This window comes from Lepidochelys kempii, chromosome 16, assembly GCF_965140265.1.
Source record: "Lepidochelys kempii isolate rLepKem1 chromosome 16, rLepKem1.hap2, whole genome shotgun sequence".
NCBI lineage: Eukaryota > Metazoa > Chordata > Testudines > Cheloniidae > Lepidochelys > Lepidochelys kempii.
Window position 1 is genome coordinate 27,365,905 of NC_133271.1, and position 27,815 is coordinate 27,393,719.

At 44.3% G+C, this 27,815-nt stretch overlaps 1 protein-coding gene across 2 annotated transcripts in view; it reads left to right on the plus strand.

Annotated features, from left to right (window-relative positions):
• Positions 1-27,815, plus strand: part of SCAI (suppressor of cancer cell invasion) — a 107,428-nt gene that overhangs the window by 37,697 nt on the left and 41,916 nt on the right. For both annotated transcript variants that reach the window (XM_073313759.1, XM_073313760.1), the window contains exon 3: positions 9,478-9,609. In XM_073313759.1, the coding sequence (XP_073169860.1) occupies positions 9,478-9,609 (132 nt within the window). The remainder of the gene's footprint in view (positions 1-9,477; positions 9,610-27,815) is intronic.

The window sequence follows — 27,815 nt, forward strand, 5'->3', positions numbered from 1 at the left end:
TTCTCAGTGCTGTCATAGTGTAGAGATCTGCATACCCTGCAAAGGTCCTGTGTTTATAACACTCTGAAAGGGAGACTAGGGCATAAACCTCGCTAGCAGTGAATATGAGCTGTTCTTAAACACTAGGAGAAACTAGCCAATGATAGTGAAGCAATTTCTACCAGTACATTCCAAGTTAAAGAAATAGGGTAGTTGAACAGAACCCATCTGTTCATGGCAGCTACTGCTCTGGCCTACAGGCTCCAGATTGCTCTACCCATAGGACCTTTTAAATGAGGCTGTTTTAAAGGTTGGGGTGTGTGTTGGGGGTGTGTGTGAATGAACACTAACTACATTTTTGTCCTTAAGTAGCTCTTTGAGGATGGAGGAAGAGAGATTTATTTTCTAACAAGGCATACCTGTCTCCATTGCTTTGGTGTCATAATCACAGCTGTAGTAGTTTCTGAACATTAGCCACATGGTTTTAACTCATTAAACAGAAATGAAAGGGGGGAAGAAGTAACTCTAAATGTTGTGCCCTTCCTTGAGGCTTGAGCTTTGCCCATCTTACCAAAATCTCCCAGGCAGCATCTTAAGAAACTAACACAAGAAGCCACAAATATGGAAGGTATTTTTAAAGTGACATTTCAGTAATAAGTATGCATGTGGGGCTGTGCCCAACATTGCAGACACTCAGCACTGGGGCCTTGTGTTGCGGGAAGGGATTTTAGGGTCTTCCTTCTCTACTTCACATTCAGCCCTCGCTCTCCTTCCTCTAGCATCTCCAGGAGGGAGTTGCCATCACAGCTGGGAACAGGTGGTGTGTATGCACAAGGTACCCCAGCAGCAGCGGTGCACAGACTCTCCCTTTACCTATGCCACTTCTCCCTGCTGGGCTGGGCTGCACAGGACTCTTCTCAATACTACCAGCAGCAGGGACCAGTCTCTCCACAGCCAGCTCCATCCTCCCCAGGATGGGTGGAGACCATGAACAGCTTCCTCACTAACTAGGAGAACAGTCTGGCTTGAGGTGGATTGAAGCATGGGGGGAGAGTGACACAGTGGGAATTTTTGTAGTATTTTTTTTTATGAATTCTGTGTGCCTGAGTTTCCCCTGTATTTTGCATTGCTACCTAGTGGAGGAAAAACAGATTAAGTTAGCTCTTAGGGTAACCTAAGAGACATTGGCAGGGAGTTGCTTCCCTGTCTGGGTGAAATGAAGTTGTTCAGAAACTGGTTGAAACGGACCCAGATCAACAAGGAATCCAGAGAGAGGATGTAAGTTCCAGTGACTCATGGATCAACACTGTTATCATGAAAAAAGAAAAGGAGTACTTGTGGCACCTTAGAGACTAACCAATTTATTAGAGCATAAGCTTTCGTGAGCTACAGCTCACTTCCTCAGATGCATATCGTGGAAACTGCAGCAGGCTATGCATCTGAGGAAGAGAGCTGTAGCTCACGAAAGCTTATGCTCTAATAAATTGGTTAGTCTCTAAGGTGCCACAAGTACTCCTTTTCTTTTTGCGAATACAGACTAACACGGCTGTTACTCTGAAACTGTTATCATGGAAGCTGAGCATAGACCCCAGCTTGAGCACAAAGGACTGGAAGTTGTGAGGTGAGGGGGATAAGTGTGGGATCTGAAAGAATCTTGAAGGCTCTCTTACTTGGGAACTGATTGAAGGAGGGAAGTCAGAGACAGCCTGAAAATGAAGTTCACTACAGTTTGGCTGGTGAATTGCTCTGGTAGGACCAGAATGGATTATGCTCGAATACATTCATGTCTCTGTGCTAACATAAGGACTTCCTATGCTATGATCCTATTGACTAATAAACCTGACTGTTTTTGAAAATGCTCCTTGAGTGTCACTGTAACTACTGGCCATAGTTTATTAATCCCTGAGCATCATACAAGACTCTATCAGGGGCGTATCTCCGTTGGGCTCGCTGAACAGAGCTCACGGTGGGAAGCAGGAGTGCTGAAGGCCCAGAGGCAGAGCAAGCCTTAGGGATGGGCATGCTGGGCTGCTGCCCAGGGCACAGTACTCAAGGGGGCGCCATGTTATTTCTTCCTGACCTGCTGACAGCCAGTGAGGATTAGAGGCTGCCAGGCAGGTGGGGCAGCGCCTGGAGAGGGCGGATGGACCAAGCACCAGGGGTGCAGCTGGACCAGCAAGCTAACTGCTCTAAAGCAGGAGTGCCCCATCTCCCCTGCTGCCCTGATCCACTGCTGTTTGCAGCCACTCCTGCTTCTGCCTCTCCTTTCCCCCCTGGAGCCTGTCTCCTGTGCGGGAGAGGGGTGTGTGCTGATGTTGGGATGTACCCTCCCCCCCCACTTATGTACCCAGTCTCCACTGAGCTGGGTCGGGGGGAGTGCGTCTGTGCTGGTGCCTCTGGGTCCGGAGTGGGAGCTGCCAGCACAGCTGTTCAGACTCCTGAATTCCCTTCTTACAGAGACAGCCACTGACACTCTCACTCAGGCGTGCACACACTCCCCATCTGTCTCCCCCAACACACACACACTCCCCCCCCCCAAAACTCAGAGCTGGGTGCCTGGCCAGCACTGGCCGCCCAGCCAGTGCTTTGCTCTTGCTGGGGCTGAGCTCCAGCACTTCTTTCAATAAAAACTAAGCAATGGGGGGGGGGGGGGAGTCATCAGGGCCTGGAGGTGAATGGGGAGAGCTGTGGGAGTCAGGGGTGATTGGGGGATGGGGTGCCTGTGGGGGCCAGAGGCACCAAAATACAAGTTCACCCAGGCCACTGTTTCCCCTAAAGCTGGGTCTGCCCAGAGGTTCCATCTCAGGTGGCAGTAAGGCCACATGGCCTTCCCTGAAGGAAGAGAGACCCTAGGAGTCTGGCATGTGGAAGGGGTTCATCTAAGAGACTGATCCTGAGGATCTGTGACTGGGAGTAAACTCCTCCACTACCCCACTCATCATTCTTCCCTGCTGGCTCCTGTTAGATGAATTGTGATGCTGTAGTGAAGGGGATGTATTTGGCCCCTTGGAGAGGAAAATGCATCCCTATGGGAAATCCCTCATTCGATATGGTTAGTGGAAGAGCTCAACCAGCGAGCCCCACTTAGAGATGATGAACCATTTTACTAGTTCAAGCCACTTGATCAGTGTACAGTAGCTGAATACTCTCTCTCTCTCTCTCCTGTGTTCACAGGATAGTTTGTAAATGTTCACTACCTAATTTAAAAAAAATAATCCAAGCTTTCCGGGGCACCCACCACATTTATTTACAGTTAAAATATCAACAATATTTGGAGGGTCAGGAGGCTGAGACTGAGATCAGAAGAGAGCAAACTAGCCAGTGAAACTTCATTGAGGTTGAGGGGGTGGCTGTGGAGGAGAATGATTTTAGGAAAGTGTACTCATTCTCCTGCCTGAGCTGAGACCATGTGTCTAGTGCAGTCTTGACATGGTGTCCGAAGCTCAAATAATCTCTTACCAGTGTCTGTTTTTATGCAGTTATTGGGTTTTGTAAAGGTCAGGGAGCTGGGATGAACAGGTGGAATGTGGATTTGTTTGAGGTGAGGGTAGAATACCAAGCTCCAAAGTCAATGAAGAATGGAACAGGCTGCAGAGTGGGTGGGTGTAAGTTAAATTATATTCATGAACTTCACTTCCCAGGAAGCAAGATTACAAATGGAAATCTTCATCTGTCTATTCTGCTGAAGTGTTGCGCAATATTACAGCTTTAAAAAGAGAGTGGCTCAGAAGGGAATAGTAACATCTATTTGGCCACAGAATAAGGGGTTGTCTCTCTTTGCCTGTCTCCATAGCACTGAAGCACTTAAAGGAGAGGAAAGTGATCAGGAACAGTCAACATGGATTCACCAAGGGCAAGTCATGCCTGACTAATCTAATTGCCTTCTATGACGAGATAGCTGGTTCTGTGGATAAGGGGAAAGCGGTGGATGTGTTGTTCCTTGACTTTAGCAAAGCTTTTGACACGGTCTCCCACAGTATTCTTGCCAGCAAGTTAAGGAAGTATGGGCTGGATGAATGGACTATAAGGTGGAAAGAAAGTTGGCTAGATTGTCGGGCTCAACGGGTAGTGATCAATGGCTCCATGTCTAGTTGGCAGCCGGTATCAAGTGGAGGGCCCCAAGGGTCGGTCCTCGGTCTGGTTTTGTTCAATATCTTCATAAATGATCTGGAGGATGGTGTGCATTGCACCCTCTGCAAGTTTGCAGATTACACTAAACTGGGAGGAGAGGTAGATACGCTGGAGGGTAGGGATAGGATACAGAGAGCCCTAGACAAATTAGAGGATTGGGCCAAAAGAAATCTGATGAGGTTCCACAAGGACAAGTGCAGAGTCCTGCACTTAGGACGGAAGAATCCCACGCACCGCTACAGACTAGGGACCGAATGGCTCGGCAGCAGTTCTGCAGAAAAGGACCTAGGGGTTACAGTGGACGAGAAGCTGGATATGAGTCACCAGTGTGCCCTTGTTGCCAAGAAGGCCAATGGCATTTTGGGATGTGTACGTAGGGGCATTACCAGCAGATCGAGGGACGTGATCGTTCCCCTCTATTTGACATTGGTGAGGCCTCATCTGGAGTACTGTGTCCAGTTTTGGGCCCCACACTACAAGAAGGATGTGGAAAAATTGGAAAGAGTCCAGCGGAGGGCAACAAAAATTATTAGGGGACTGGAACACATGACTTATTAGCAGAGGCTGAGGGAACTGGGATTGTTTAGTCTGCGGAAGAGAAGAATGAGGGGGGATTTGATAGCTGTTTTCAACTACTTGAAAGGGGGTTCCAAAGAGGATGGATCTAGACTGTTCTCAGTGGTAGCTGATGACAGAACAAAGAGTAATGGTTTCAAGTTGCAGTGGGGGAGGTTTAGATTGGATATTAGGAAAAACTTTTTCCCTAGGAGGGTGGTGAAACACTGGAATGCTTTACCTCGGGAGGTGGTGGAATCTCCTTCCTTAGATATTTTTAAGGTCAGGCTTGACAAAGCCTTGGCTGGGATGATTTAATTAGGGATTGGTCCTGCTTTGAGCAGGGGGTTGGATTAGATGACCTCCTGAGGTCCCTTCCAACCCTGATATTCTATGATTCCTTCCCCCACCCCCACCCCCGCCTTTTTAAATGTTTTGAATAGTGTTGCAAGTATGGTTCCTGCTGCATGAGTGATTGTTTATTGGATATAATTATTATTGCCCAACTCCAGGTCATTATCCAAATATTGGTTTTGGTTTAATAGAACAAACCTGCCCAAAGGCAGACCTTTCCACGTTTGATCTTGCACTCCGTGTCTGTTCAGTGGACTGGGCGGGTGGGGGTGGCATGGGCTAAGCCTTTTTCAATCCCTTTAACTCTATGTAAACTGTGTTCTCTTACACTGTATTTTAGCCCACGTATTAATTTTGCAAATATGGATTGTTGACAGAGCTACAGAATGCTTTTCAGAGCTACCCAGTTTGTTCCTTCCCAAGTCTGAGATCAAGGAAGGGTTGTTGCATAAAATGCAGTATCTGTTCACTGCAACTGACTTTTTAACATCACTCGTTTGTTTTAAGTTTGTTTTTTAAAGTACATTTTGTCCTGAGTTAACAGCATTGGAGGCTGAAAGCAACTCTTCAGAGCAGGTACAGTCTCAACCCCTTTTGTGGAAAGACTCTCTGTGGATGAGAGGGGTGGTTCTTTACATATCCATTAGGTGCTTGGCCTCTCTGCTGAGACTGCTGATGAGCAGTAGGGTAGCTAACTGTAGCAATGTGTATTTGTGCTGTGTCCAGGATTTTCTGTGAAGTGCATTGAGATTAGAAACTCATTTGGTATTGGCTACCAAATGGGTATGGCTGATTTGGTTATTAATCTGTATTTAAAGTGGGCCTATCCACAGGTCTGGGTGTCCATACAAACTGCATTGCTGAGAGTTATACAGCAACCCTGACTGGAACAGTGTCTGGCCAGGCAGCATTACCTGCTGTGCCTGGGAAAAGAGGGCACTTATTAGGGCTGATAAGGGAACTCTGCCTTTCTGAATACTTTTTATCAAATACTTCAGGAATCACCCCCAAACTTACAATTCTATGGATGCATCTGATGAAGTGAGCTGTAGCTCATGAAAGCTTATGCTCAAATTTGTTAGTCTCTAAGGTGCCACAAGTACTCCAATTTTACTGAGAGCATTTAGGACAGTGTGCAGAATTTTATAAGGGTGGGTGGCAGCATGCAGGGCATGCGAGATCTGGCAGCTCTGGAGTAGACCTGTGGAGTTTCATATGTAAATTTTACAGAGCTGAGAAGACTGTTGTCCTAAGGCTTCACTGCAGCTATCTAAATGTGACCTTTAATGACTAAACAATGACTGTGGATGTCAGTTGAGTATACATTGCACATGAATTGTACAAAACAGCACAAAATATCAATATTGAGGGATTGGGCTTTCTAAGACCTTTTAATGATGTAAAAGACCCCCATCCCATTAATTTAAAGCTTGACTGTTTTCCTGTGACTTGTTTGTCCTGAAAAGCAGTGCCCTGAAACCAGCCAAAGTTTATAATAATCCCTCCTCCTAGACTAAAAGTTGAGCTGTTGGTTGGGCTTGATAGCATCTGTGTCAGGCTTGGCTACAGCATACATAAGTTTTTGAAGCTGCAGGTAGGTAATAAATTGAATGTCACAGTGCAGTGGCCCAATGGTAATAACTCTTCAGGTCCCTGCACAGCACCGGAATGTGCTCCTCTTCCTTCTTACACTTCTGCATCAACAGAATCTGTAATCAAGGCAGATAGATCCTGCTGGCTTTCACAGTTTCTTTCTGTGACTGTAAAATGTGAAAGTCTTGCTCCATTGAGCACAAAAATATATGATTTTAAACATCATTAAAACATGAGTTCCTGCTATCTAAGCCCTCTCCTCCTAGCATGTGTGCACACATATACACAGTCTCTCCCCAGATATAGTATGGCATCAGTAGAATAGACAGAGCAAATGGGCAGTGAAATAGATTCCACAAGGGGAGGAGATCCAGACATCATTACAAAGATTCAGGAGCAGGATAGAGCATAGCTGTCCCAAATGTATCTTCATGATTTACGGGTCTTGCCTGGTCTGACTTTCTGATAAATTCTCTCCCCTCAGCCCTAACAAGCTGTTATGATTCAAGGATTATTATATTCTATCATACAGGAAGGATTTTGGTCTTTTGGGGCCTTTCTGTGCTGACAGTTTTGTAGTTTATCATTTTTCAAACTCGTGTCTTAAAGAGTGAAAGTGAAAAACACACTTTTGCTCCGAGGGCGTCTAATTGCAAATGTTAAATACAGGGATAGCTGTCATGCTTGCCTAATCGAGGGCTTCTGATGGAGCTGAACCAATGTTAGCCGTTTGGATATCTTGTAGTATCTATATGGACATTAAAAATTAAGAATTTTTTGAGGCAGCATAAAATAAACTGAATACATCACTGAGTTAAACATACTGTACTGACTGTATTACTCTGATTTATATGTAATTCAAACTTGCATTTAAAAAAAAAATTATCTGAAGCTGTTGTAGAGTATCCTGTCTGCCACAGTGGAGCACTGCAGAATCCAGGGGCCTTGCCACAGGATTTAGGTCAAGCTTGCTGCGGAGCACAGAGGACCTGGGGTACAGTCCATCTTCCTGAAATACTTGACTTACCTCTCAGCTGCTTTGCTCATCTGTTTCTAGCTCTCTTCTCACCATGTGTGGGTTTTTTTTTTGTTTTTGGGGGGTGAATTTCATATGCTGATGCTTGGAATAGTTATTGTCTCATGTTTCATTGTGCGTAAAATGTTAGATATTTGATGCTGCAGGCTTCAAATGCAAACTGGTTCTTCATTGCACCCAGGTCCTGCTTTCTTAGTTCATACTGGCAACCACTGATATGTGATTGATATGTTTTGAGCTCTTGCATATTGTCTGGCATCACACAGGAGTAATTAATTGAAAATCAGTTGGACAGATGTTTCTTAACTTTCCCCTCTGAATCTCTTCAGCAATTGGTCTGTGCAATGCAAACCACATTCTAGTGATAAAGCTATGTGTGTCATTATGTCAGCATGTGAGAGAGGAAAGTGAATACATGCTATGCTGCCCCTTGCCAAACACAGGCAGACACAAAGTTCCTTGTTTGGTGGGACATGTTCACTAACGGATCCTTAAAAGGTGAAGGAGGGAGTTGCTATTTTGCTTAGTACTTGGCAATGCATGAAATGGTGTCACAGGAAAGTATAACCAAAGTCTGGTTGAGTTGAGGGTTTGGCATGGTGTTGATGGGAAAATAATTGCAGTTACTTTCCAGTGTCTGCATATAAGCTTCCCTTTTGCCATACTTACAGGGCAGGCCCTGCTACCTCTTGGCCTGAATTGGGGGTTGCAGATGGCTGCTCATATACAGTCATTGCACAATGCTCCTGTGCAAATGGAATTTATCTTAAATCTCTGCCCTTCCCGCAAAATAAACCCATTAGTTTGCCAGATTCCATAGAGATGCCAAAAAGACTTGGTCCTCTCTCTGTTTTCCTAATAATGGCATGTGTTTACCCAACACAACACAAAGTTTCTAAAGAGCATAGATGGGCCCCAAAGTGGTTAGCCATTTAAAGTGCGGCACATCTTATTGCAGGTGTTAGAACCTGTAGCTCCCTGTTCACTCTTGGATGATCATAGCAACAATCTTGCTGTGGATTAATTTCAAACGGGTTTCCCAAAAAGATCACTGTATCCTTATAACTCTTTTACACCTTTACTCAGTTTTAAGTCTAGCCACACTATAGATCCTTGCTATGGTATAACTGTGTGTACGAACACCGTTCTTGCACAATATGAAGTTGTGCACAGATGAATAATAATTAAAAAAAAATCAGTGTTTGTGTAGGTCTTCTTGTGGGGTTGCAGCCCACAGAGTTGACAGAGAGAAGAAATGCGGTGGAACAGATATCATTTTGGGCAGGTCTTCCTGACAACACAGCTGATGTCCTCATGCTGTCCTACAGTGATGAACAGTGAACTACAGGTTCCAACAAATGTAAAAGCAAAGGAAATGTGTCCCAACACATGTAGTAAACAGATTTAGGGCCTGGGTCTCTTCTCTCTCTAAACATTGCTGTGGGGCAACCACATCACTTCGCTAATAGACAAACCTAGAGAGAGGAGTTGTCAACATCAAGTTTTGTTTACACACAATCCTTTTTATTTGTGGTTCGTTGTTAATAGTCCTGTCAACAAGTTATTTTATTTCATGATTATGCCATTTTCATTTGCTCTGTTAACTAGTGAGCCACGCTGTAAATATCCCCATGCTTTGTTAGGGTTTTCTGATCCTGAGTTGATATTCCTATTGTGACTTTCAGTGAGCCTCAAAGAAAGTAACCTGTGGGAGAGTTGCATGTTTGATATGTTTCGTTATCCCTGTGAAACCATCATGCTTAAACCTGTCTTCTGAGTTCCTAGTTGCATGCAATCTTTATCTCATATAGATCTTGCCTTTATTCTAGGACTGAATTTGCCCTAAAAGAAATCATGTCATCTGGAGGAGCTGAAGATGATATCCCTCAGGGAGAGAGGAAAACGGTCACAGACTTTTGTTACCTACTGGATAAATCTAAACAGCTCTTCAATGGCTTAAGGTTAGTGGATTTGTAGTGCTACACAAGTGAAAGCAAATTACCCTCTTTCTCCTTAGGGACAACATTGTAACCCAGATGTTGGTGCATGAACAATGCTGAAGTTTGTACAGTATACAGTGCGTACAGCAAACCAGAAGTAAATGGTAATTTCTTGTTTTTAAAACAAAATAATTAAAATGTTTATGTTGGGGTAGGGAAAGGATTGTGCATACACATTTATTATGGTTTTGCATACATTTTTGTTCCGAGTTGCAGGAGCTGAGACCAGTTCCTATATAAGGCCACTTTATCTCTTCTATTGTTGTAAGAATTCTTTTCCAGATTCCTACAACAGTGCGCACTCTGGAGTGCTGCACAGCCATTTCTTGGGCTTCTGAGAAGGAGTTAGATCTGTGGAAGGCTACTGCATGTAGTTGGGTCCCTTATTTTAGATCTCCGTTTACACTGGGCATCTGATGGTTGAAGACTAAAGGCCGTAGTTTTTCTTGTATTATAGTAGGGCTTAGGACCTGCAGCAAAGAATATGGGCCCAACTGCACAAGGCACTGTGTAGACAAATTGCAAAGAAGACAGTCCCTGTATTCACTTGTGAGCTGATGCAATTTGTACACGGCTGTAAGCCACTGCTAGTCTATCATAGCATAACTATACAGAACAAATTAGTGTGGTTGCATTGATGTGATGTAAATATTACTGATGTAGGACTACAGAACTAAAGTGGGAATGTGTTAACCTTCCCCTCCAATGGCCTATTGTTAAGTAAGACAGCCTATAAACTTGCATCCACAGATTCCTTTGCAGAAATCTGTGTGGCTACTTGGGTTTCTTGTGTGTTGCCAGGAATGGAAATGACTGACAGTCTGTGGATGGAGATGGGATTCTGTTCTTTCCTGCTATATAACAAGTGTCTTTGTGAGTGGGCTTCCTGAATTGACAGTTATAAAACTGAACTAAGAAATACTGACACTTGTGGGCTCCTCTCTCCAGTTCTAGTTCTTTATATTCAGGGACATTATTTTTTTCCATTCCCTTTATATTTAATCTCCTTATAAAAGCAAAGATTGCACGGGGGCGGAGGGGTTGAGTAACTGCGTTCCTTACCTTTGAATTTATTATTGGTGTTGGGGGTGTGTTGGGGGTGTGGTTTTTTTTTGTTTTTTTTTTGGTATTTGCTTAGATTACCCTGCCCGCAAGGAGCTTACTTTCATCTCCTCTCCATTCTCTACCTTGCCAAATGTGGTGTTGGAGCTCAACAAATGAAGAATAACTTGGTTAGTTCAAAAATGCACACTGCCTAAGAAGCTACTAAGCTGCAGATCCAATTTCCATGTGCAGCACTTATGGTTTTCTATAGTGCCCATCTGGGTAAGTGTGCCTAAAACTTGCTGGTGTGGAAATTCCACATGCCTGATTGTTGACTGACCCCAGGGTTCAGAACACTTTTAAAGGTGCAGGCAAATTCTAGGAGTCTAGCCTGACTAAAGAGACTCATAACAGTTGTGCGCTTTCACTTGATTACCATGCACATTGTAGGGAGAGGGGTCACTTTGGATGAGCTGTTACCAGCAGGAGAGTGAGTTTGTGTGTGTATGGGGGTGGGGGGGTGAGAGAACCTGGATTTGTGCTGGAAATGGCCCACCTTGATTATCATACACATTGTGAAGAGAGTGGTCACTTTGGATAAGCTATTACCAGCAGGAGAGTGAGTTTGTGTGTGTGGTTTTTGGAGGGGGGTGAGGGGGTGAGAGAACCTGGATTTGTGCAGGAAATGGCCCACCTTGATTATCATACACATTGTGAAGAGTGGTCACTTTGGATGGGCTATTACCAGCAGGAGAATGAGTTTGGGGGGGGGGGGCGGAGCGGAGGGTGAGAGAACCTGGATTTGTGCTGGAAATGGCCCAACTTGATGATCACTTTAGATAAGCTATTACCAGCAGGACAGTGGGGCGGGAGGAGGTATTGTTTCATGGTCTCTGTGTGTATATAATGTCTTCTGCAGTTTCCACGGTATGCATCCGATGAAGTGAGCTGTAGCTCACGAAAGCTCATGCTCAAATAAATTGGTTAGTCTCTAAGGTGCCACAAGTACTCCTTTTCTTTTTGCGAATGCAGACTAACACGGCTGTTACTCTGAAACCTCTAAATAGATATTTTTTTTGCATTAAACTATGTGTTGCAAATGTTTGCCACCCAGAGAGTCATAGAGTTAACGGTCAGAAGACACTACAAGATCATCTAGTCTGACCTCTTCTACATCACAGGCCACTAACACCCTCCAGCAGCTGAAATTAAGACCCAAGTATTACAACCCACAGGAGCCTAACTACTGTGTACCACAGGTAGAGAATAGAAGACACCGAGGAGCACCAATGCCTGAGGCCCCTGCAATGGGTTATACCCAAATAATCCTAGTAAGTGATCCACACCCATACACTTGCAGAGAGAGGTTAAAACACCCAAAGGTCACTGCCAATCTGGCCTGCAGGGGAAAATTCTTTCCCGATCTGGCGTATGGCAATCAGAGAGGCAGTGTGGTCTAATGGCTTGAACATAGGAATAGAATCTTATCTAGCTCTGCCATAGGATTCTAGTATGACCTTGGACAAGTCAGATCATCTCTCTGTGCCTCAAGGTTCTCCAGCTATAAAAGGAGAGCAATAATATTTTTTGCCTACCTCCCAGGGGAGTTGTGGTGGTGTATTAGGTGGTGTTTTTGTAAAGTGCTCTTAGGAAGTGAAGCACTGAATGAGTGCTAAGTGTTATAGCTGCAGTATAAAGCTTAATCGGAATCCATGAAAAGCTAGTTACTGATAAGTTCTGTTCTTTAAGTCAGCTCAGGTAGAAGATGTGTACTGGAGAGTCCACTGTGTGCTAGCAGTGTATCTTATGGAATATGCTCAGTTTTCTCCCGATTGCCAAGGTGACTTTCAAAGCCTGCTTTACATATATAGTCTTCCTCCTGCATGTTGTTGGCTGCATCAGTGGCACTAACTATCTTTCTTCCTAAAGCCGTAACTGAAAAGATTTCTAGCTATGCTGTTGAGTAAAAGAGCCTGTCAGGGTTAATGGCTCTGAATTCTGACTTGCCTTTTCATGTCTATTTGTAGTGTTTATTCAGTATATTACATGTTTTAAAAACAAACCTTCAGCCATTTTCCTTACAAGTGCAAACTACCCCTCCCTCCACCCCCTCTCCAACAGTGGACCTATGGGCAGTTAAGCAACTGTCTCTTACAAGATCACCTGCATGCTGCCCTGGCACCATTCTAATTTAATAATGTAGCTGACAACCCTGTGGTAATAAGGTGGCAGGTGCACTATACTGGAAATGACTCTAATATCTTGCAAAGCGGCTCCACTCACCTTGCTCCCAAGAAACTCTGGTACACACCAGTTCTGAAACATTAGCTAAAAACACTCTGTGAAGTTGAGCAGGTTGTCTTGCTAATGTGAGATTTGCACATCCTGTACTTCTCGGAAAGAGCTTAGGGCTTGTCTGTTTGGAAAGTTAGCATGGAATTAGGTAGGGTGTGAATTTAAATCTATTACATAGCATACATTGCAAAAAGGCACTTATTGTGGAATGGGTGTCTACATGGGGAGTTAGTGCACAATAGTTATTCTGCTTTAAATTCACACCCTACCATATTTCACACTAACTTTCCCATGTAGGCAAGCCCTTATGTAGCAATCCTCCAAATATCGGGAGCATAGATTAATATTACAGGGGTGTGAGAGCCACACAGAGCAGCCTTCTTCTAAGATGGGTCAGCATCTCTTTTACTGATCTGGCCAGCTGAAGCTCCATTTTGACAGATCTGATTAGAGCTGGTGACTGCTACATGACTTTTGCCAGGTGGAATCTATAACCTCCTGTTGGAGCAGTCTGCTGGTTAGTTACATCTTCTCCAGTGTCTACTGTTTGCCTAGCACATCAGCAATAAAACACTGTTAGCTCCAACTTACAAGCCAGAAACAAATGTGTTAATGCTTTGTCTTTCTCTGAGTCAGCATATATAAGTATCAAAGAGTGCTTAACAAATGTCAGTGAATTAATCATCACAACACCTGTGGAAGCTAAATATTGCCCTTGTTGGAGGGGGAAAGTGGGGCACGGGGGGGGTAAGGGTCTTGCTGAAGGCCACCCATTGTGTCTGGGGCAGAACCAGAAATAGAACCTAGACTCCTTGACACCTTGTTCTGTGCAGTAACCACTAACCCAGCACTTCTCAGTCAGTAGGATGCAATGTGGGAAGTGGGTACCAAAGGAGTAAAGTTGCATGAGCAATGAAATCCTGCAGGCACTCCCTCTCCGATCTTGCTGCCGCCTTTGCCACCACCACCTTGGCTCTGTGCTTTCACTGATTCCTACCCAATCATACAACGATCTGTCTTTGCTCTCTTCTTCCCTCACACCACCCATTGCTCTGCACTAGGGCTCAGAAATGCATTTGCAAGGAACTGTAGAGCCAATTCTGCAACCACTGAAAGTATTATTCTCCTGCACCTGAACAGGCAACAAGCACCCCATTCCACTCCAGCAGACTGATACTCCACCCCCAAAGCAACAGCTCCCAATACTCTATCGACATTTTCCACAATGCTCAAGCTTCAGCACCCAAAAACAGCCTGTTGCTTCTTTCTAAGACCAAGATCCCACAATCGGACTCCAAAGGATTTTGGACACAGTGGCTTGCAAGATGACCTCAGCCTTTTTTAGGTTGCGGACCCAGACAGACTGAGAAGTATTACATGAGACTGTACTGCCGCTCTCTTCTAAAGCAAGTTTCTTTGCTTTTTAAAATATTTTTCTTAGGCTACTCTATTAGTGTTGACCTTCTTAAACCATTTTGATTAGTATATAAAGCAATCTTCTCATTGTGTGTGTGTGTAAAAGTGAGCTGGGTGCAGCTTTAAGGGTCAAGGCTGCAGAGTTTTGTTGTTAAAGGCAATAATTGTAGACTGTGATTTAGGTAACATGAATTCAGGAATAATGTCTGTCTCTGCTAGCTGACAACATGCCTTTTGAGCCTGACTGTATTTCAAGAGTGAAAGCATGTTGCTAATTGACACCCTTGTCTGCTGGTTTAAGTGAAAGTTAGGCTGATTGCATAGTCTGAAGAATGTGTGGCTTCCGCTTCTCTAGTGTGTGGTAAAGCAGCTGACATATAGCAGGTCGGGGATGTATTTGAAGGTCCATTTTTTTTTATTGATTGCATTTACATATATTGAAGTCAACCATGTTCGTCTATACTGGCATTAGAAAAGGTTCAGAAAAGGGCAACTAAAATTATTAGAGGTTTGGAACGGGTCCCATATGAGGAGAGATTAGAGGCTAGGACTTTTCAGCTTGGAAAAGAGGAGACTAAGGGGGGATATGATAGAGGTCTATAAAATCATGAGTGGTATAGAGAAAGTGAATAAGGAGAAGTGATTTACTTGGTCCTATAATATAAGAACTAGGGGCCACCAAATGAAATTAATGGGCAGCAGGTTTAAAACAAATAAAAGGAAGTTGTTCATTCAGCGCACAGTCAACCTGTGGAACTCCTTGCCTGAGGAGGTTGTGAAGACTAGGACTATAACAGGGTTTAAAAGAGAACTGGATAAATTCATGGAGTTTAAGGCCATTAATTGCTATTAGCCAGGATGGGTAAGGAATGGTATCCCTAGCCTCTGTTTGTCAGAGGGTGGAGATGGATGGCAGGAGAGAGATCACTTGATCATTACCTGTTAGGTTCACTCCCTCTTGGGCACCTGGCATTGGCCACTGTTGGTAGACAGGATACTGGGTTGGATGGACCTTTGATCTTGTTATACCAATAAAATAAAAACCAGCAGGATCTTATTAAAGGGAATAAGGCAAAATGCCACATTTATCGTGAATACAGAAAGAATCATAGTAAGCAGTTATAGCTATAACATTTAATTAAATTTCATATTTATTCACACATTCATTCATACACACACAGGTTCTGCAAGGTTGTTATCATAGTTACCAGCCTTAGAGTTGCTCGTGCCAAGCCACTGGCCAGGTGGCCTGGACATGAGGAGGGAGCAGGGCCTTGTCAGATGCTCATCTGATGCTCCTGGAAGTTGGTTTGCAGAATCAGACCCCAAAGTTCTCACTTTCTAGAGTCCATTTTTATAGGAATTTATTCCTATGCCAGTCTATGGAAATTGCTTCATCATGCTGTTGCTGAATCAATCAGCAGATGGCACATTCCTGACAGCTCCGTGCTGCCAGATGTTACCTTGTTGTTCAGTTCTCCCATCCTTGAGGCTGTTGGGTGGATTCCAGTCTGCCCTCTGGGGGTCCTCAGGTTGTTTCCACTTGAGGCTGCCTTTGGCCGATCGACACTGGATTCTTAGGCTCCCACCTCCCTGATCATTCATTTATTATCCACACCAAGCATCCATCACATACATGCTCTATCTCTATTTTAATCACAATTGTTAACAAAGCGAGATAAATACAACAAAAGGGCGGGGAGTCTGTGTACTGTTTCTGTTTCAAAGTATTGCTTTGAGTCTCTCTGTATGAGTAGTTACAAAGTATTGGTTTGAGAAAAGACTCCGTCTTAGGATGTACTAACACAATTAACTTGCAAGTTTCATACAGAGAGGGGGAGAAACAGTAAAAACAAGAGACCAAAAACCAAGAGGCCTCTTAATTAGTAATACCCTGGAATTTAAACTATGGGGAATTAAACTCATTTGTGATTTTAATACAGAACTTCTTTAATATGATCCAATATAACAGTCTGACCCAGTATGGCCATTCTTATGTTCTTATGTCTAAATGTCTTAACTGTTCAGTAGCTGAGGGAAGGGCATCAAGCAGCCATTGCCAACAGATGCAGCCTGCAAGTTTATGATCAAAATCTTCTAACTGGAAACCGTGGTAAAAGAGAGTCAAAAAGGTCCCACTAGTAGTTATTTGCAGCCTATTTGTTAACTCTACATTGAAAACTATTGTGTTTTGTCTATAGGTGGTGTGGGAGGTCAAAATTGGGGGGATTGGGCTTCAGATGTCTCACAAGATAAACAATGGCTGTGTTTGAAACCTTGCCACCTAGTACACCATCTGGAGGTGACTTTGAGGTTCTTTAAATGAATTGTCCAAAGGGCCGTGCCATGAGCTAAGACAGTAGATTGGTGGATTAGACACACTTTTAAACAGGTAGATGTGGCATGTCTTGCACCTTAAGGAGCAGATTCTGCAAGGCAGCTTGTCACCTCCTGTCAGAAGGGGCAAGGTGGGACAGGACCAGCAGCGAGCCTGGGTTGGTCGGTCTCATGATACTAGTGATTGTGTGCATAGTTTCATTTAGCTGACTGTTGACTATCCTTTGTGAGATGAGATGAGCCACACAGGGAATGATGCTCTGCTACAGAATATCTGTCTGGCTGTGCGGGACCAGGATTTCAGTCACTTAGAAGAAATCCTGAATGCGATGATGAGAGAGATGGCCCACTGTTATCAAAGATGGAAACTTTTAAACCAAGTACCAAAAAGACAGATTCCAGCTGTTTCCATATAAACCACACAAAGGCCAACGTTCAGCTTGACATTTTACTGAATGACATAGCTTGACCATGACCTAAAGTTGTGTATTTAGGTGTTACACTGAACCACACCTGGACATTCAAGAACACCTTACCAAGACCTCACTGAAAAAACAAAACACACAGCCTGACCAGCATACTAGCTGGTTCAATCTGGGGAGCCAATATGCAGACACTAAGAAGGTCTGGTGAAACATTTGATACAAGTCTTACTGAGGCAGTCTTCAGTGCCTTCAGGAAGAGATGTTACGTGAGCAGCATTGTTCAGGACAACTTGAGCAAATGTATGAGGGATCTGAGAGCAGGCAGATTGCAAAGATGGGGGTCCCTTTCAGCAGTTGTTAGAACGAATTAGCAAAGCAGCATTTATGCCTCCTAAATTGGATTTAATGGGGTTATGCCTTGCATCTTTCTGGGGTTTCCCCCAACACGTTAACAATACACCTTAAGATCCCCAAACATGAAGCTAGCCAGGTGGAGTAAAGGGCTGGGTGGTGGATTGGAACTGCACTTCTATGCAAATTATCTGGGTTCAGAAGCTAACCCCACTTGTTCGTTTGTTTTTTTTCTTGGGCCATCCAAACTGAGAATCAGTGCTCTCAGCCCAACCCTTGGGGAAAGCTGCTTGTGCAACTTAACAGGGACCCCTTTAGCCGAATAAATAGCTTCAGAGTGAATCTCCGCCAGTCCTTGCCTAGGATGGTGGCTGACGGTGGACTTCAGATTCCTCACTTTATACCTTCACCCTAAATGGCTGTCTGCAGTAGCAGAGAATTGCACAACCCAGAGAGGCAATCTTGAATCCGGTGGTGGTGGTGAATAGTTAAAACGTTGGTGAAACAGGAGTCATGAATCCCAAGTTCTATTCTCTGCTCTGTTAATGACTCCCATGTGACCTTGGAACAAGCCACTTTCTTTTGTGCCTCAGATAACATGCAGGCCATGTTTGAGATTACTTTGTTTTTAAGGGGTACAGAGTTATTTCCTGCTGGCACAGATTCATTGTCATGCCCAGGACACAGCTTAAGGTCATTGCTCAAGCTAACCTTATCTGTAGAGCAAGCCCTGACAAGGGTCAAATCTAGAATTATCCAAAGCAGCTAGTAAAGTTGAAAGTCTTGCCATCTTGTCCAAGCCAGTGAAAGATGCTTCAGGAATTTTGAGGTGCTTGTGGGATAGTGGTTCAAGCACTCACAATGTGACATGGGCATGCTTGTTCCAGAATGTAGGGAATTCCCTCTAGGCTGATGTTTGTGTTAGAAGCTTTATTTCTTAACTTCTTTGTAGAATCTCTTGAGCAACACTTACCACAGCCACTATTTCCCTGGCAATTCAGCATCTTACTGGTCTGAGTAATACTGTGTGTTGGGGGCTGCATGGACTGCTGATACGCAAACACAGATGGTTAGTAAAGATGTTCTCTTCCCTTTTCTCATAAACTATTGATAATCCTACAATTTGCTGTGTTAATTGGATTTCCAAACTCCAAACAGCCTGTGCTGCAAAATGTGAGTGATAAAGCAAATGGGAAGCAGACCAGCAAAAGTCCTCACTGACCTTATGCAGCACCCTAAGGAAGCATACTCTGGTACACCAGGACTGAAAGATCCTGAGTCCCAGGTTTCTCAGTTGGCTTCTGGCACCATATGTCCCATCCTGTCATGCTCAGGTCATAGCATGCTTGTGGCTGTAGCCCTTGGAGCCTGTAGGGAATAAATCAGAACTTCTTGTGTCTTGGTGCTTGAGGAAAGTTCAGGCTCAGAACCTGACGGATGCTGGGATCTGCTACAGTACCATTAAGTGTCTTTTCTTTGAAAAAGCCTTTGGTACAGCTACATGCTGTGTTAAATTTCCAGCTGATTGAAAGAGGATCAGGATTTTGATACTGTAACTGGTATGCAGGGGGAAAGAATTATTTCTCACCCAGCTAGGAAGTAGAAAAATACCAATGGGTTTCAGCAATCAATGTAAGAGGATGGACTCCAGTCACCAGGCTCAGACTGTTTCTCAAGGTGACCATTGGTCGTATTTGAATATGCCACTTCATGGGTTCATCTGAAGTAAAATACACAACTAATGCAGTCTCCCCTTGCACAGAAATCAATCACCATTTCACCCATAGTGCTCCTCACAGCTGCAGTTTCTGTTGGCTTAGGGTTTGTGGTGAAGCATTGCTATAACATATCTCTGCATGATACCTCCTGAGCAAGTTACCTGTCCCGTTCTGGCTTGCCTGGAAAAGGCAGAGTGTCCTCCTGATTCCTGATCTCACCACTGGCTCCTCCCTGTAGGTTAATGTATGCATCGGTAAATGCCTGACCTGTTTGACTAAGGTAATGGTTTCTGCTGCTTTGTGGACAGGGGCTTAACCCACACAATGTTTCATGCTGGGGGTTTCCTTCCTGAAAATTCTTCTGGGCGTTCGAACTGCAGAAAGCCAAGCCTATGGCTGTGTGTTGGCAGCTGTTTCACTCTTTCTGCTGCCAGAATGGCAAGAGCCCAGCCTGCCACCTCTTTGTTTCTATAGTATTTCCTTCCTCTCTTCCTAATTCAGTTGCCAAATACAGCATTGAGAAAAACCTGTTATAAAGGTTGTTGCTCCCAAGTATATATTATGCTCTTAGCAGTGGGTAAGGGTGTTGCTTCCTTTTTGTGACTATAGCTGCTAGAATTATTTGTATTTGAGTGGGGGGGGGAGGAGATATGTCTGTAGCACTTACCTCCCTTAATAAACATCCTTAGCTATACGTTTAAAAACAGAATTAATTGCAGATGTCCCAGTCTGTATCCCCTTTGCTTTCCCTTGTCTTGGAATAATGAAGGAACGTGCTAGGAAGTGCCTAGCTGTGGGATTTCCAGCCTCTTCATTGCTTCTAGTAGTCTCACTTGTTAACTGTTGAGTTCAGTGCTATGGAAAGTGAGAAGATGCTGTCCTGGAGGAGCTTGCAGTCTAGCAATAATGTTTTGCTCACTGTGTGGCCTGCAAGAACATGCTTTACTGGAAGAGATGGTAGCATTTTCCTGTTTCTCCCAGAATTCCAGTAAGATGCACACTGCTTTTCAGGGACTCAGATCAAACCCTCTTTGATTTTGTTCTATACTGTCTGCTGTGGCTCTTAATATTATGATATTTCCTCATATTTGCTGTGTAAATGTATTAGGAAGGCAGAGCCCTTCTCCCAAAGCTCAATCTAATGATGGACATGAGAATACAACTGTGTGTGTGTGTGTGTGTGTTGGGGTGGGGAAGGGAATCCAGTGAGATAGGTGGGCAAGGGTGATAGAACTAGACGTGACTAAATTGTGTGCAGAGCTGCTAAGTGTATACAACTCCCACCCCATCAAAATCCCTTCCAGTTCCCGCTTCCTTCCAAAATCAAACTTCACTCCCTCACTATCCAACCCCCATCCCCAACTGTCTCTCTGTTTCCCATTCTGAGCCTAAGCTGCATGCTGTGCAACACTCCTCCATCTACTTTGTCCTCACTCCACTTGACAACCCTTGGCTTCTCTGACTAGGGACCCAAAAAGGGAGCCAGCCAGTCAGGCAGCGGCACAGGATACAGCAAACAGAGCTGTAAACAGGGGAGTTTGAGGGGGAGTTTGTCTTGTGGTGCTTGTTGGGGGGTTGTTTTTGCTGTAGGTGGTGGTCGTGTTTTGGTGTGGTTTGTGTTTCCCAGATTAACAGGGATTAGGTGGGAAGGCTATGACAGATACAGAGGCAGCAGTGGGAGTGACCCATGTAGTGGAAGACACAATGAGGATGACTGGATGTAGAAGCTGCGGTATGTACATGATCCTGGAGGGGATACCTGGTAAGCGTTTTGTCTGCATGAAATGCTGTCTGATAGAGCTGATGGAGGAAAAGATCGGAAGTTTGGAGATGCAGGTGGAAAATCTGGTTGAGTTTAGAAAAGGATTCGAGCAGATTATGGAGCAAAGACATGAGGTATCTGAAGGGAAAAGCTCAGATTTGCAGATGGTAGCAGGACTGAGGAATTCTGAGGGGAGACTGGGTGAGGAAAGTGGTCAGTGGAAGCATGTGACTAAAAGAACCAGGCAGAGGAAAAGATGGGCTAGTGAAGGAGAAATAGAGCTCAAGAACAGGTTTGCAGAGTTGGAAAATGAAGAAGGGGCTCAGCAGGTGGTCACTGAAGGTGGAAGGGCAAGGAAGAAGAGAAGAACGGCTAGTCCTTTACGAAAAGGGGAAGAGTCAATGGAGACTAAACCAAATGTGTGCCCCAGGAGGATACAGGATGGGTTGAAGAGGATTACAAGGGAGAATAGGAATGGAAAGAACTTGCAGCCAGAGGGAACAGGGGATAGACTGGAGAATAGCACCGTCACCAGGAAAAGGCAGGTCTATGTGATCGGGGACTCTTTACTGAGAAGAATAGACAGGCCTGTAACCAGAGCTGATCCAGAGAATAGAAGGGTATGCTGTCTTCCAGGTGCTAAGATACGGGATGTAGACCTGAGGTTGAAAAGGATCCTAAAGGGAGCAGGAAAGAATCCCCTAATTAACCTTCATGTGGGAACAAATGATACGGCTAGATTCTCGCTGGAAAGTATTAAGGGAGACTATGCTAGGCCGGGGAAGACGCTTAAGGAAATTGAGGCTCAGGTGATCTTTTGTAAAAAGAAAAGGAGGACTTGTGGCACCTTAGAGACTAACCAATTTATTAGAGCATAAGCTTTCGTGAGCTACAGCTCACTTCCTCAGATGCATATCGTGGAAACTGCAGCAGGCTTTATATATACACAGAGAATATGAAACAATACCTATTCCCACCCCACTGTCCTGCTGGTAATAGCTTATCTAAAGTGATTTCCAGCACAAATCCAGGTTTTCTCACCCTCCACCCCCCCCCCCCCCACAAATTCACTCTCCTGCTGGTGATAGCCCATCCAAAGTGATAACTCTTTACACAATGTGCATGACAATCAAGCTGGGCTATTTCCTGCATAAATCCAGCGCAGGAAATAGCCCAGCTTGATTGTCATGCACATTGTGTAAAGAGTTATCACTTTGGATGGGCTATCACCAGCAGGAGAGTGAATTTGTGGGGGGGGTGGGGTGGAGGGTGAGAAAACCTGGATTTGTGCTGGAAATCACTTTAGATAAGCTATTACCAGCAGGACAGTGGGGTGGGAGGAGGTATTGTTTCATATTCTCTGTGTATATATAAAGCCTGCTGCAGTTTCCACGATATGCATCTGAGGAAGTGAGCTGTAGCTCACGAAAGCTTATGCTCAAATAAATTGGTTAGTCTCTAAGGTGCCACAAGTCCTCCTTTTCTTTTTGCGAATACAGACTAACACGGCTGTTACTCTGAAACCTGTGATCTTTTGTGGGATTCTGCCTGTTCCTAGAGAAGGGCAACAAAGGTGTGACAAGATTATGACTATCAACAGATGGCTCAGGCAGTGGTGCTATAAGGAGGGTTTGGGATGTATGGCCACTGGGAGGCCTTCATGGACAGAGGACAGTTCTCTCGGGATGGACTTCATCTGAGTAGGGAAGGAAATAGACTTCTAGGATGGAGGCTGGCACAACTGATTAAGAGAGCTTTAAACTAGGAATTTGGGGGAGATGGTTGGGAGATGTCCAGGTAATCTCCACACCGGATTTTAGCATTGAGAGGGAAGAAAATGAAGTAAGAAAGGATACAGCTGTGGGTAGGAGAATGTGTATATAAGGAGGAAGGGCAATGTGGATACCAGTCTAATAGATTATACTGGCTGCAGAATGACCGTGCCTAATCGGGTACAGAATGTGAGGGAGGCCAAACAGCAAAAATGAAGATGTTTGTACCCCAGTGCGAGGAGCCTGGGTAACAAAATGGAGGAACTAGAGCGACTGGTGCAGGAAGTGAAACCAGCTATTCTCGGGGGAACAGAAACAGGGTGGAAGAGTCGTCAGGACTGGGCTACGGGTATTGAAGGGTCTGTGCTGTTTAGGAAAGACCCAAATAGAGGTAAAGGTGGTGGAGTAGCGTTGTCTATCAGTGATGAGGTAGAATGTAAAGCAATAAGAAGCGATGAAATGGATAAGACAGTCTGTCTGGGCAAAAATTACATTGGGGAAGAAAACTATTAGAGCCTCCCCTGGGATAGAGCTTGGGGTGTGCTGTAGACCTCTGGGATCTGATATGGATAGAGCCCTTTTTAATGTTTTTAATGAAGTAAATACTAATGGAAACTGCGTGATCATGGGAGACTTTAACATCCCAGATATAGACTGGAGGATGAGTGCTAGTAATAATAATAGGGCTCAAATTTTTCTCGATGCGATAGCTGATGGATTCCTTCATCAAGTAGTTGCTGAACCGACTAGAGGGAATGCCATTTTAGATTTGGTTTTGGTGAGTAGTGCAGACCTCATAGAAGAAATGGTTGTAGGGGATAATCTTGGTTCAAGTGATCATGAGCTAATTCAGTTCAAACTGAACGGAAGGATAAACAAAAATAAATCTGCGACTAGGGTTTTTGAATTCAAAAGGGCTGACTTTCAAAAATTAAGGAAATTCGTTAGGGAAGTGGATTGGACTGAAGAATTTATGGATCTAAAGGCAGAGGATGCCTGGGATTACTTTAAATCAAAGCTGCAGAAGCTGTCGGAAGCCTGCATCCCAAGAAAGGGGAAAAAATTCATAGGCAGGAGTCGTAGACCAAGCTGGATGAGCAAGCATCTCAGAGAGGTGATTAAGAAAAAGCAGACAGCATACAGGGAGTGGAAGAAGGGAGGGATCAGCAAGGAAAGCTACCTTATTGAGGTCAGAACATGTAGGGATAAAGTGAGACAGGCTAAAAGTCAAGTAGAGTTGGACCTTGCAAAGGGAATTAAAACCAATAGTAAAAGGTTCTATAGCCATATAAATAAGAAGAAAACAAAGAAAGAAGTGGGACCGCTAAACACTGAGGTTGGAATGGAGGTTAAGGATAATCTAGGTATGGCCCAATATCTAAACGAATACTTTGCCTCAGTCTTTAATAAGGTTAAAGAGGATCTTAGGGATAATGGTAGCATGACAAATGGGAATGAGGCTATGGAGGCAGATATTACCATATCTGAGGTAGAAGCGAAACTCGAACAGCTTAATGGGACTAAATCGGGGGGCCCAGATAATCTTCTTCCAAGAATATTAAAGGAATTGGCACACAAAATTAGCAAGAATTTTTAATGAATATGTAAACTTAGGGGTTGTACCGTATGGTTGGAGGATTGCTAACACAATTCCTATTTTTAAGAAAGGGGGAAAAAAAAGTGATCCGGGTAACTACAGGCCTGTTAGTTTGACATCTGTAGTATGCAAGGTCTTGGAAAAGAATTTGAAGGAGAAAGTAGTTAAGGACATTGAGGTCAATGGTAAATGGGACAAAATACAACATGGTTTTAAAAAAGGTAGATCGTGCCAAACTCCTTCTTTGAGATAGTAACAGATTTTTTTAGACAAAGGAAACGCAGTGGATCTAAATTACCTAGATTTCAGTAAGGCATTTGATACAGTGCCACATGGGGAATTATTAGTTAAATTGGAAAAGATGGGGGAATCAATATGAAAATTGAAAGGTGGATCAGGAATTGGTTAACAGGGAGACTACAGCGGGTCCTACTGAAAGGTGACCTGTCAGGCTGGAGGGAGGTTACCAGTGGAGTTCTTCAGGGATCAGTTTTGGGACCAGTCTTATTTAAACTTTTTATTTCTGAGCTCGGTACAAAAAGCGGGAGTGTGTTAATAAAGTTTGAGGATGACACGAAGCTGGGAGGTATTGCCAATTCAGAGAAGGCCCGGGATATCATACAGGAGGATCTAGATGACCTTGTAAACTGGAGTAATCAGATGAAATTTAATAGTGAGAAGTGTAAGGTCATTCATTTAGGGATTAATAACAGGAATTTTAGTTATAAGCTGGGGAAGCATCAATTAGAAGTAGCGGAGGAGGAGAGAGACCGAGATATGGCCGTGAAAAAAGCTAATGCGGCCTTGGGATGCATCAGGTGAGATATTTCCAGTGGAGAGAAGGAGGAGTTAGTACCGTTCTACAAGGCACTGGTGAGATCTCATCTGGAATACTGTGTGCAGTTCTCGTCCCCCATGTTTAAGGAGGATGAATTCAAACTGGAACAGGTACAGAGAAGGGCTACTAGGATGATCCGAGGAATGGAAAACATGCCTTATGAAAGGGGACTTAAGGAGTTTGGCTTGTTTAGCCCAACCAAAAGAAGGTTGAGGGGAGATATGATTGCTCTCTATAAATATATCAGAGGGATAAATACCAGAGAGGGAGAGGAATTACGTAAGCTCAGTACCAATGTGGACACAAGAACAAATGGATATAAATTGGCCATCAGGAAGTTTAGACTTGAAATTAGACGAAGGTTTCTAACCATCAGAAGAGTGAAGTTCTGGAACAGCCTTCCAAGGGAAGCAGTGGGGGCAAAAGACCTATCTGGCTTCAGGATTAAACTCGATGATAAGTTTATGGAGGAGATGGTATGATGGGATAACATGATTTTGGCAATTAATTGATCTTTTAACTATTCATGATAAATAGGACCAATGTTAGATGGGGTGGGATCTGAGTTACTACAGAGAATTCTTTCCTGGGTATCTGGCTGGTGAGTCTTGCCCATATGCTCAGGGTTTAGCTGATCTCCATATTTGGGGTCGGGAAGGAATTTTCCTCTAGGGCAGATTCCAGGGCCTCTTCCAGGTTTTTCGCCTTCCTCTGTAGCATGGGGCACGGGTCACTTGCTGGAGGATTCTCTGCACCTTGAAGTCTTTAAACCACGATTTGAGGACTTCAATAGCTCAGACATAGGTGAGAGGTTTATTGCAGGAGTGGATGGGTGAGATTCTGTGGCCTGCGTTGTGCAGGAGGTCGGACTAGATGATCATAATGGTCCCTTCTGACCTTAGTATCTATGAATCTTGCAAACACTCCACCCCTCACCTTCATACAGGTCCGTCTCCTCCCTAAGTTGCTCCTGATGTGGGCCCATCAAAGGCTGTGCTCCTGTCTTCCCCTTCCAGATCATCCTCCGTAAGCCGGCTGGCCGTGTGTCTCAGGAGGAGGGCCCTTTGCTTGTGTGGTGCAGAAGGGTCAGGCTGTAGTACTTCTACTGTCTGAACCTTCCTCCCCCTGTGAAATTATGGAATCGGGGTCTTGCCAGCCTCTGATCTGGGGTGCTGCCCCCGCCCCACTGAAGCAGTGCTGTTGAGGAGGTTTCTGGTGCAGTTTCTAGCTCACAGTGGCTTGTTGGTAAGGAGGTTGTGCCCCTTGGCGAGTTACTGCACAGTCCTGGTATCTGGGTATGGGAGGTAAGAGGTGGTCCTGGCTGAGTGACTGTATGATTGTGAACAGACAAGCACAAGGACATAAACCTTCACACACTCCCCCCGCGCCCCCCCCCCCCAAAAAAGTTACACATCATTCTGGAAAGCTTCTCTGTTAAATTCAAGTGTAGCATTTGCTCCTCGCATTGCTGCTGTAGGCCTGCTGAGAATCTCCCTGGATTTTGTAGGTCTTCTATTCAGTCTGAGACATGTCCCTCTGTGACAGCTTCCATGTGGGGTTACCCAAAAGGAATATTCCTTAACTTGTTTTCAACCAGTGCAGCTCTGGCCTCTGTCAGCAATGTGGTTGGAACCACTGATGGAAAATGAATTATTGAACACACAAGATGAAGTGATATACCTCGTAAAGCAGGTCATAGCAAGAACTGGGGAAAACTTCCACATGGGGCTGAAAGTTCACTGCAGCTTTATCCATCATCTGTCTCAGTGCAGTACATGGACCAACAGACTACACCCATAGTGTGTGCCATGCCCCAGGAGCAATTGTGGGATTTCACTCATTCCTATTTAACATTAGAGAGAGTTAAAATCTGAATTTTTAAAGGCATTTGTTTACCATTAAAATTGGAGGGCTTAGTAGCAAACTCTAGATAATGACTGAATGTCTTTTCACTGTTCTCTTAGTCAATCCCTTCAGCATATTTTGCCTATCCTTCAGTGGCTGGGATACTCCTTTCTTTGCACTATCCATCCCATATGGCAAATCTGTCTGTCACTTCTGCATCCTGCACTGTGATTTGGATGGCTTGCATTTCAGGGTTAGGTGCCTGGAGAGAGGTGAGGAGGAGAAGAGGGAGATGGCTATGGGGAAGGAAAGTAACAGGTTGTTGTTTCCCATTATGCCTTCCCTTTGCTAAGGGCCATTATCCTGTTATAGGACCTGAAATAGCACAGCATCTTTCCATAATGTATCCAGTTTTCTTTCGTATTGTGTATCTCTCTTTTAGCTGGGTCACATAGTCCCTATCTGCTTGAGTGGGTAGGGGAGAAGGAGGAACTACCAAACAGCCCGTCCACAGAATATTAAGATTGATTAAACATCAGAATATCTAATCCTTTCTCAGCAAATAAGGCAAATCTGCACGTTCTGAGATTTCATAATATTCAAAAGAGATTACCATAATAGTTGTGTGTAATTAAATAGTACTTATCCTCCTCTTTCCTGTCTTGCACACCCAAACAAAAAGTTCCTGATGAAACTGATGAGAGCAGTTCCTGAGGAAGGCAGCATGAATGATGTGCAGATCACAAGGCAACAAATGGGTGAGAGGG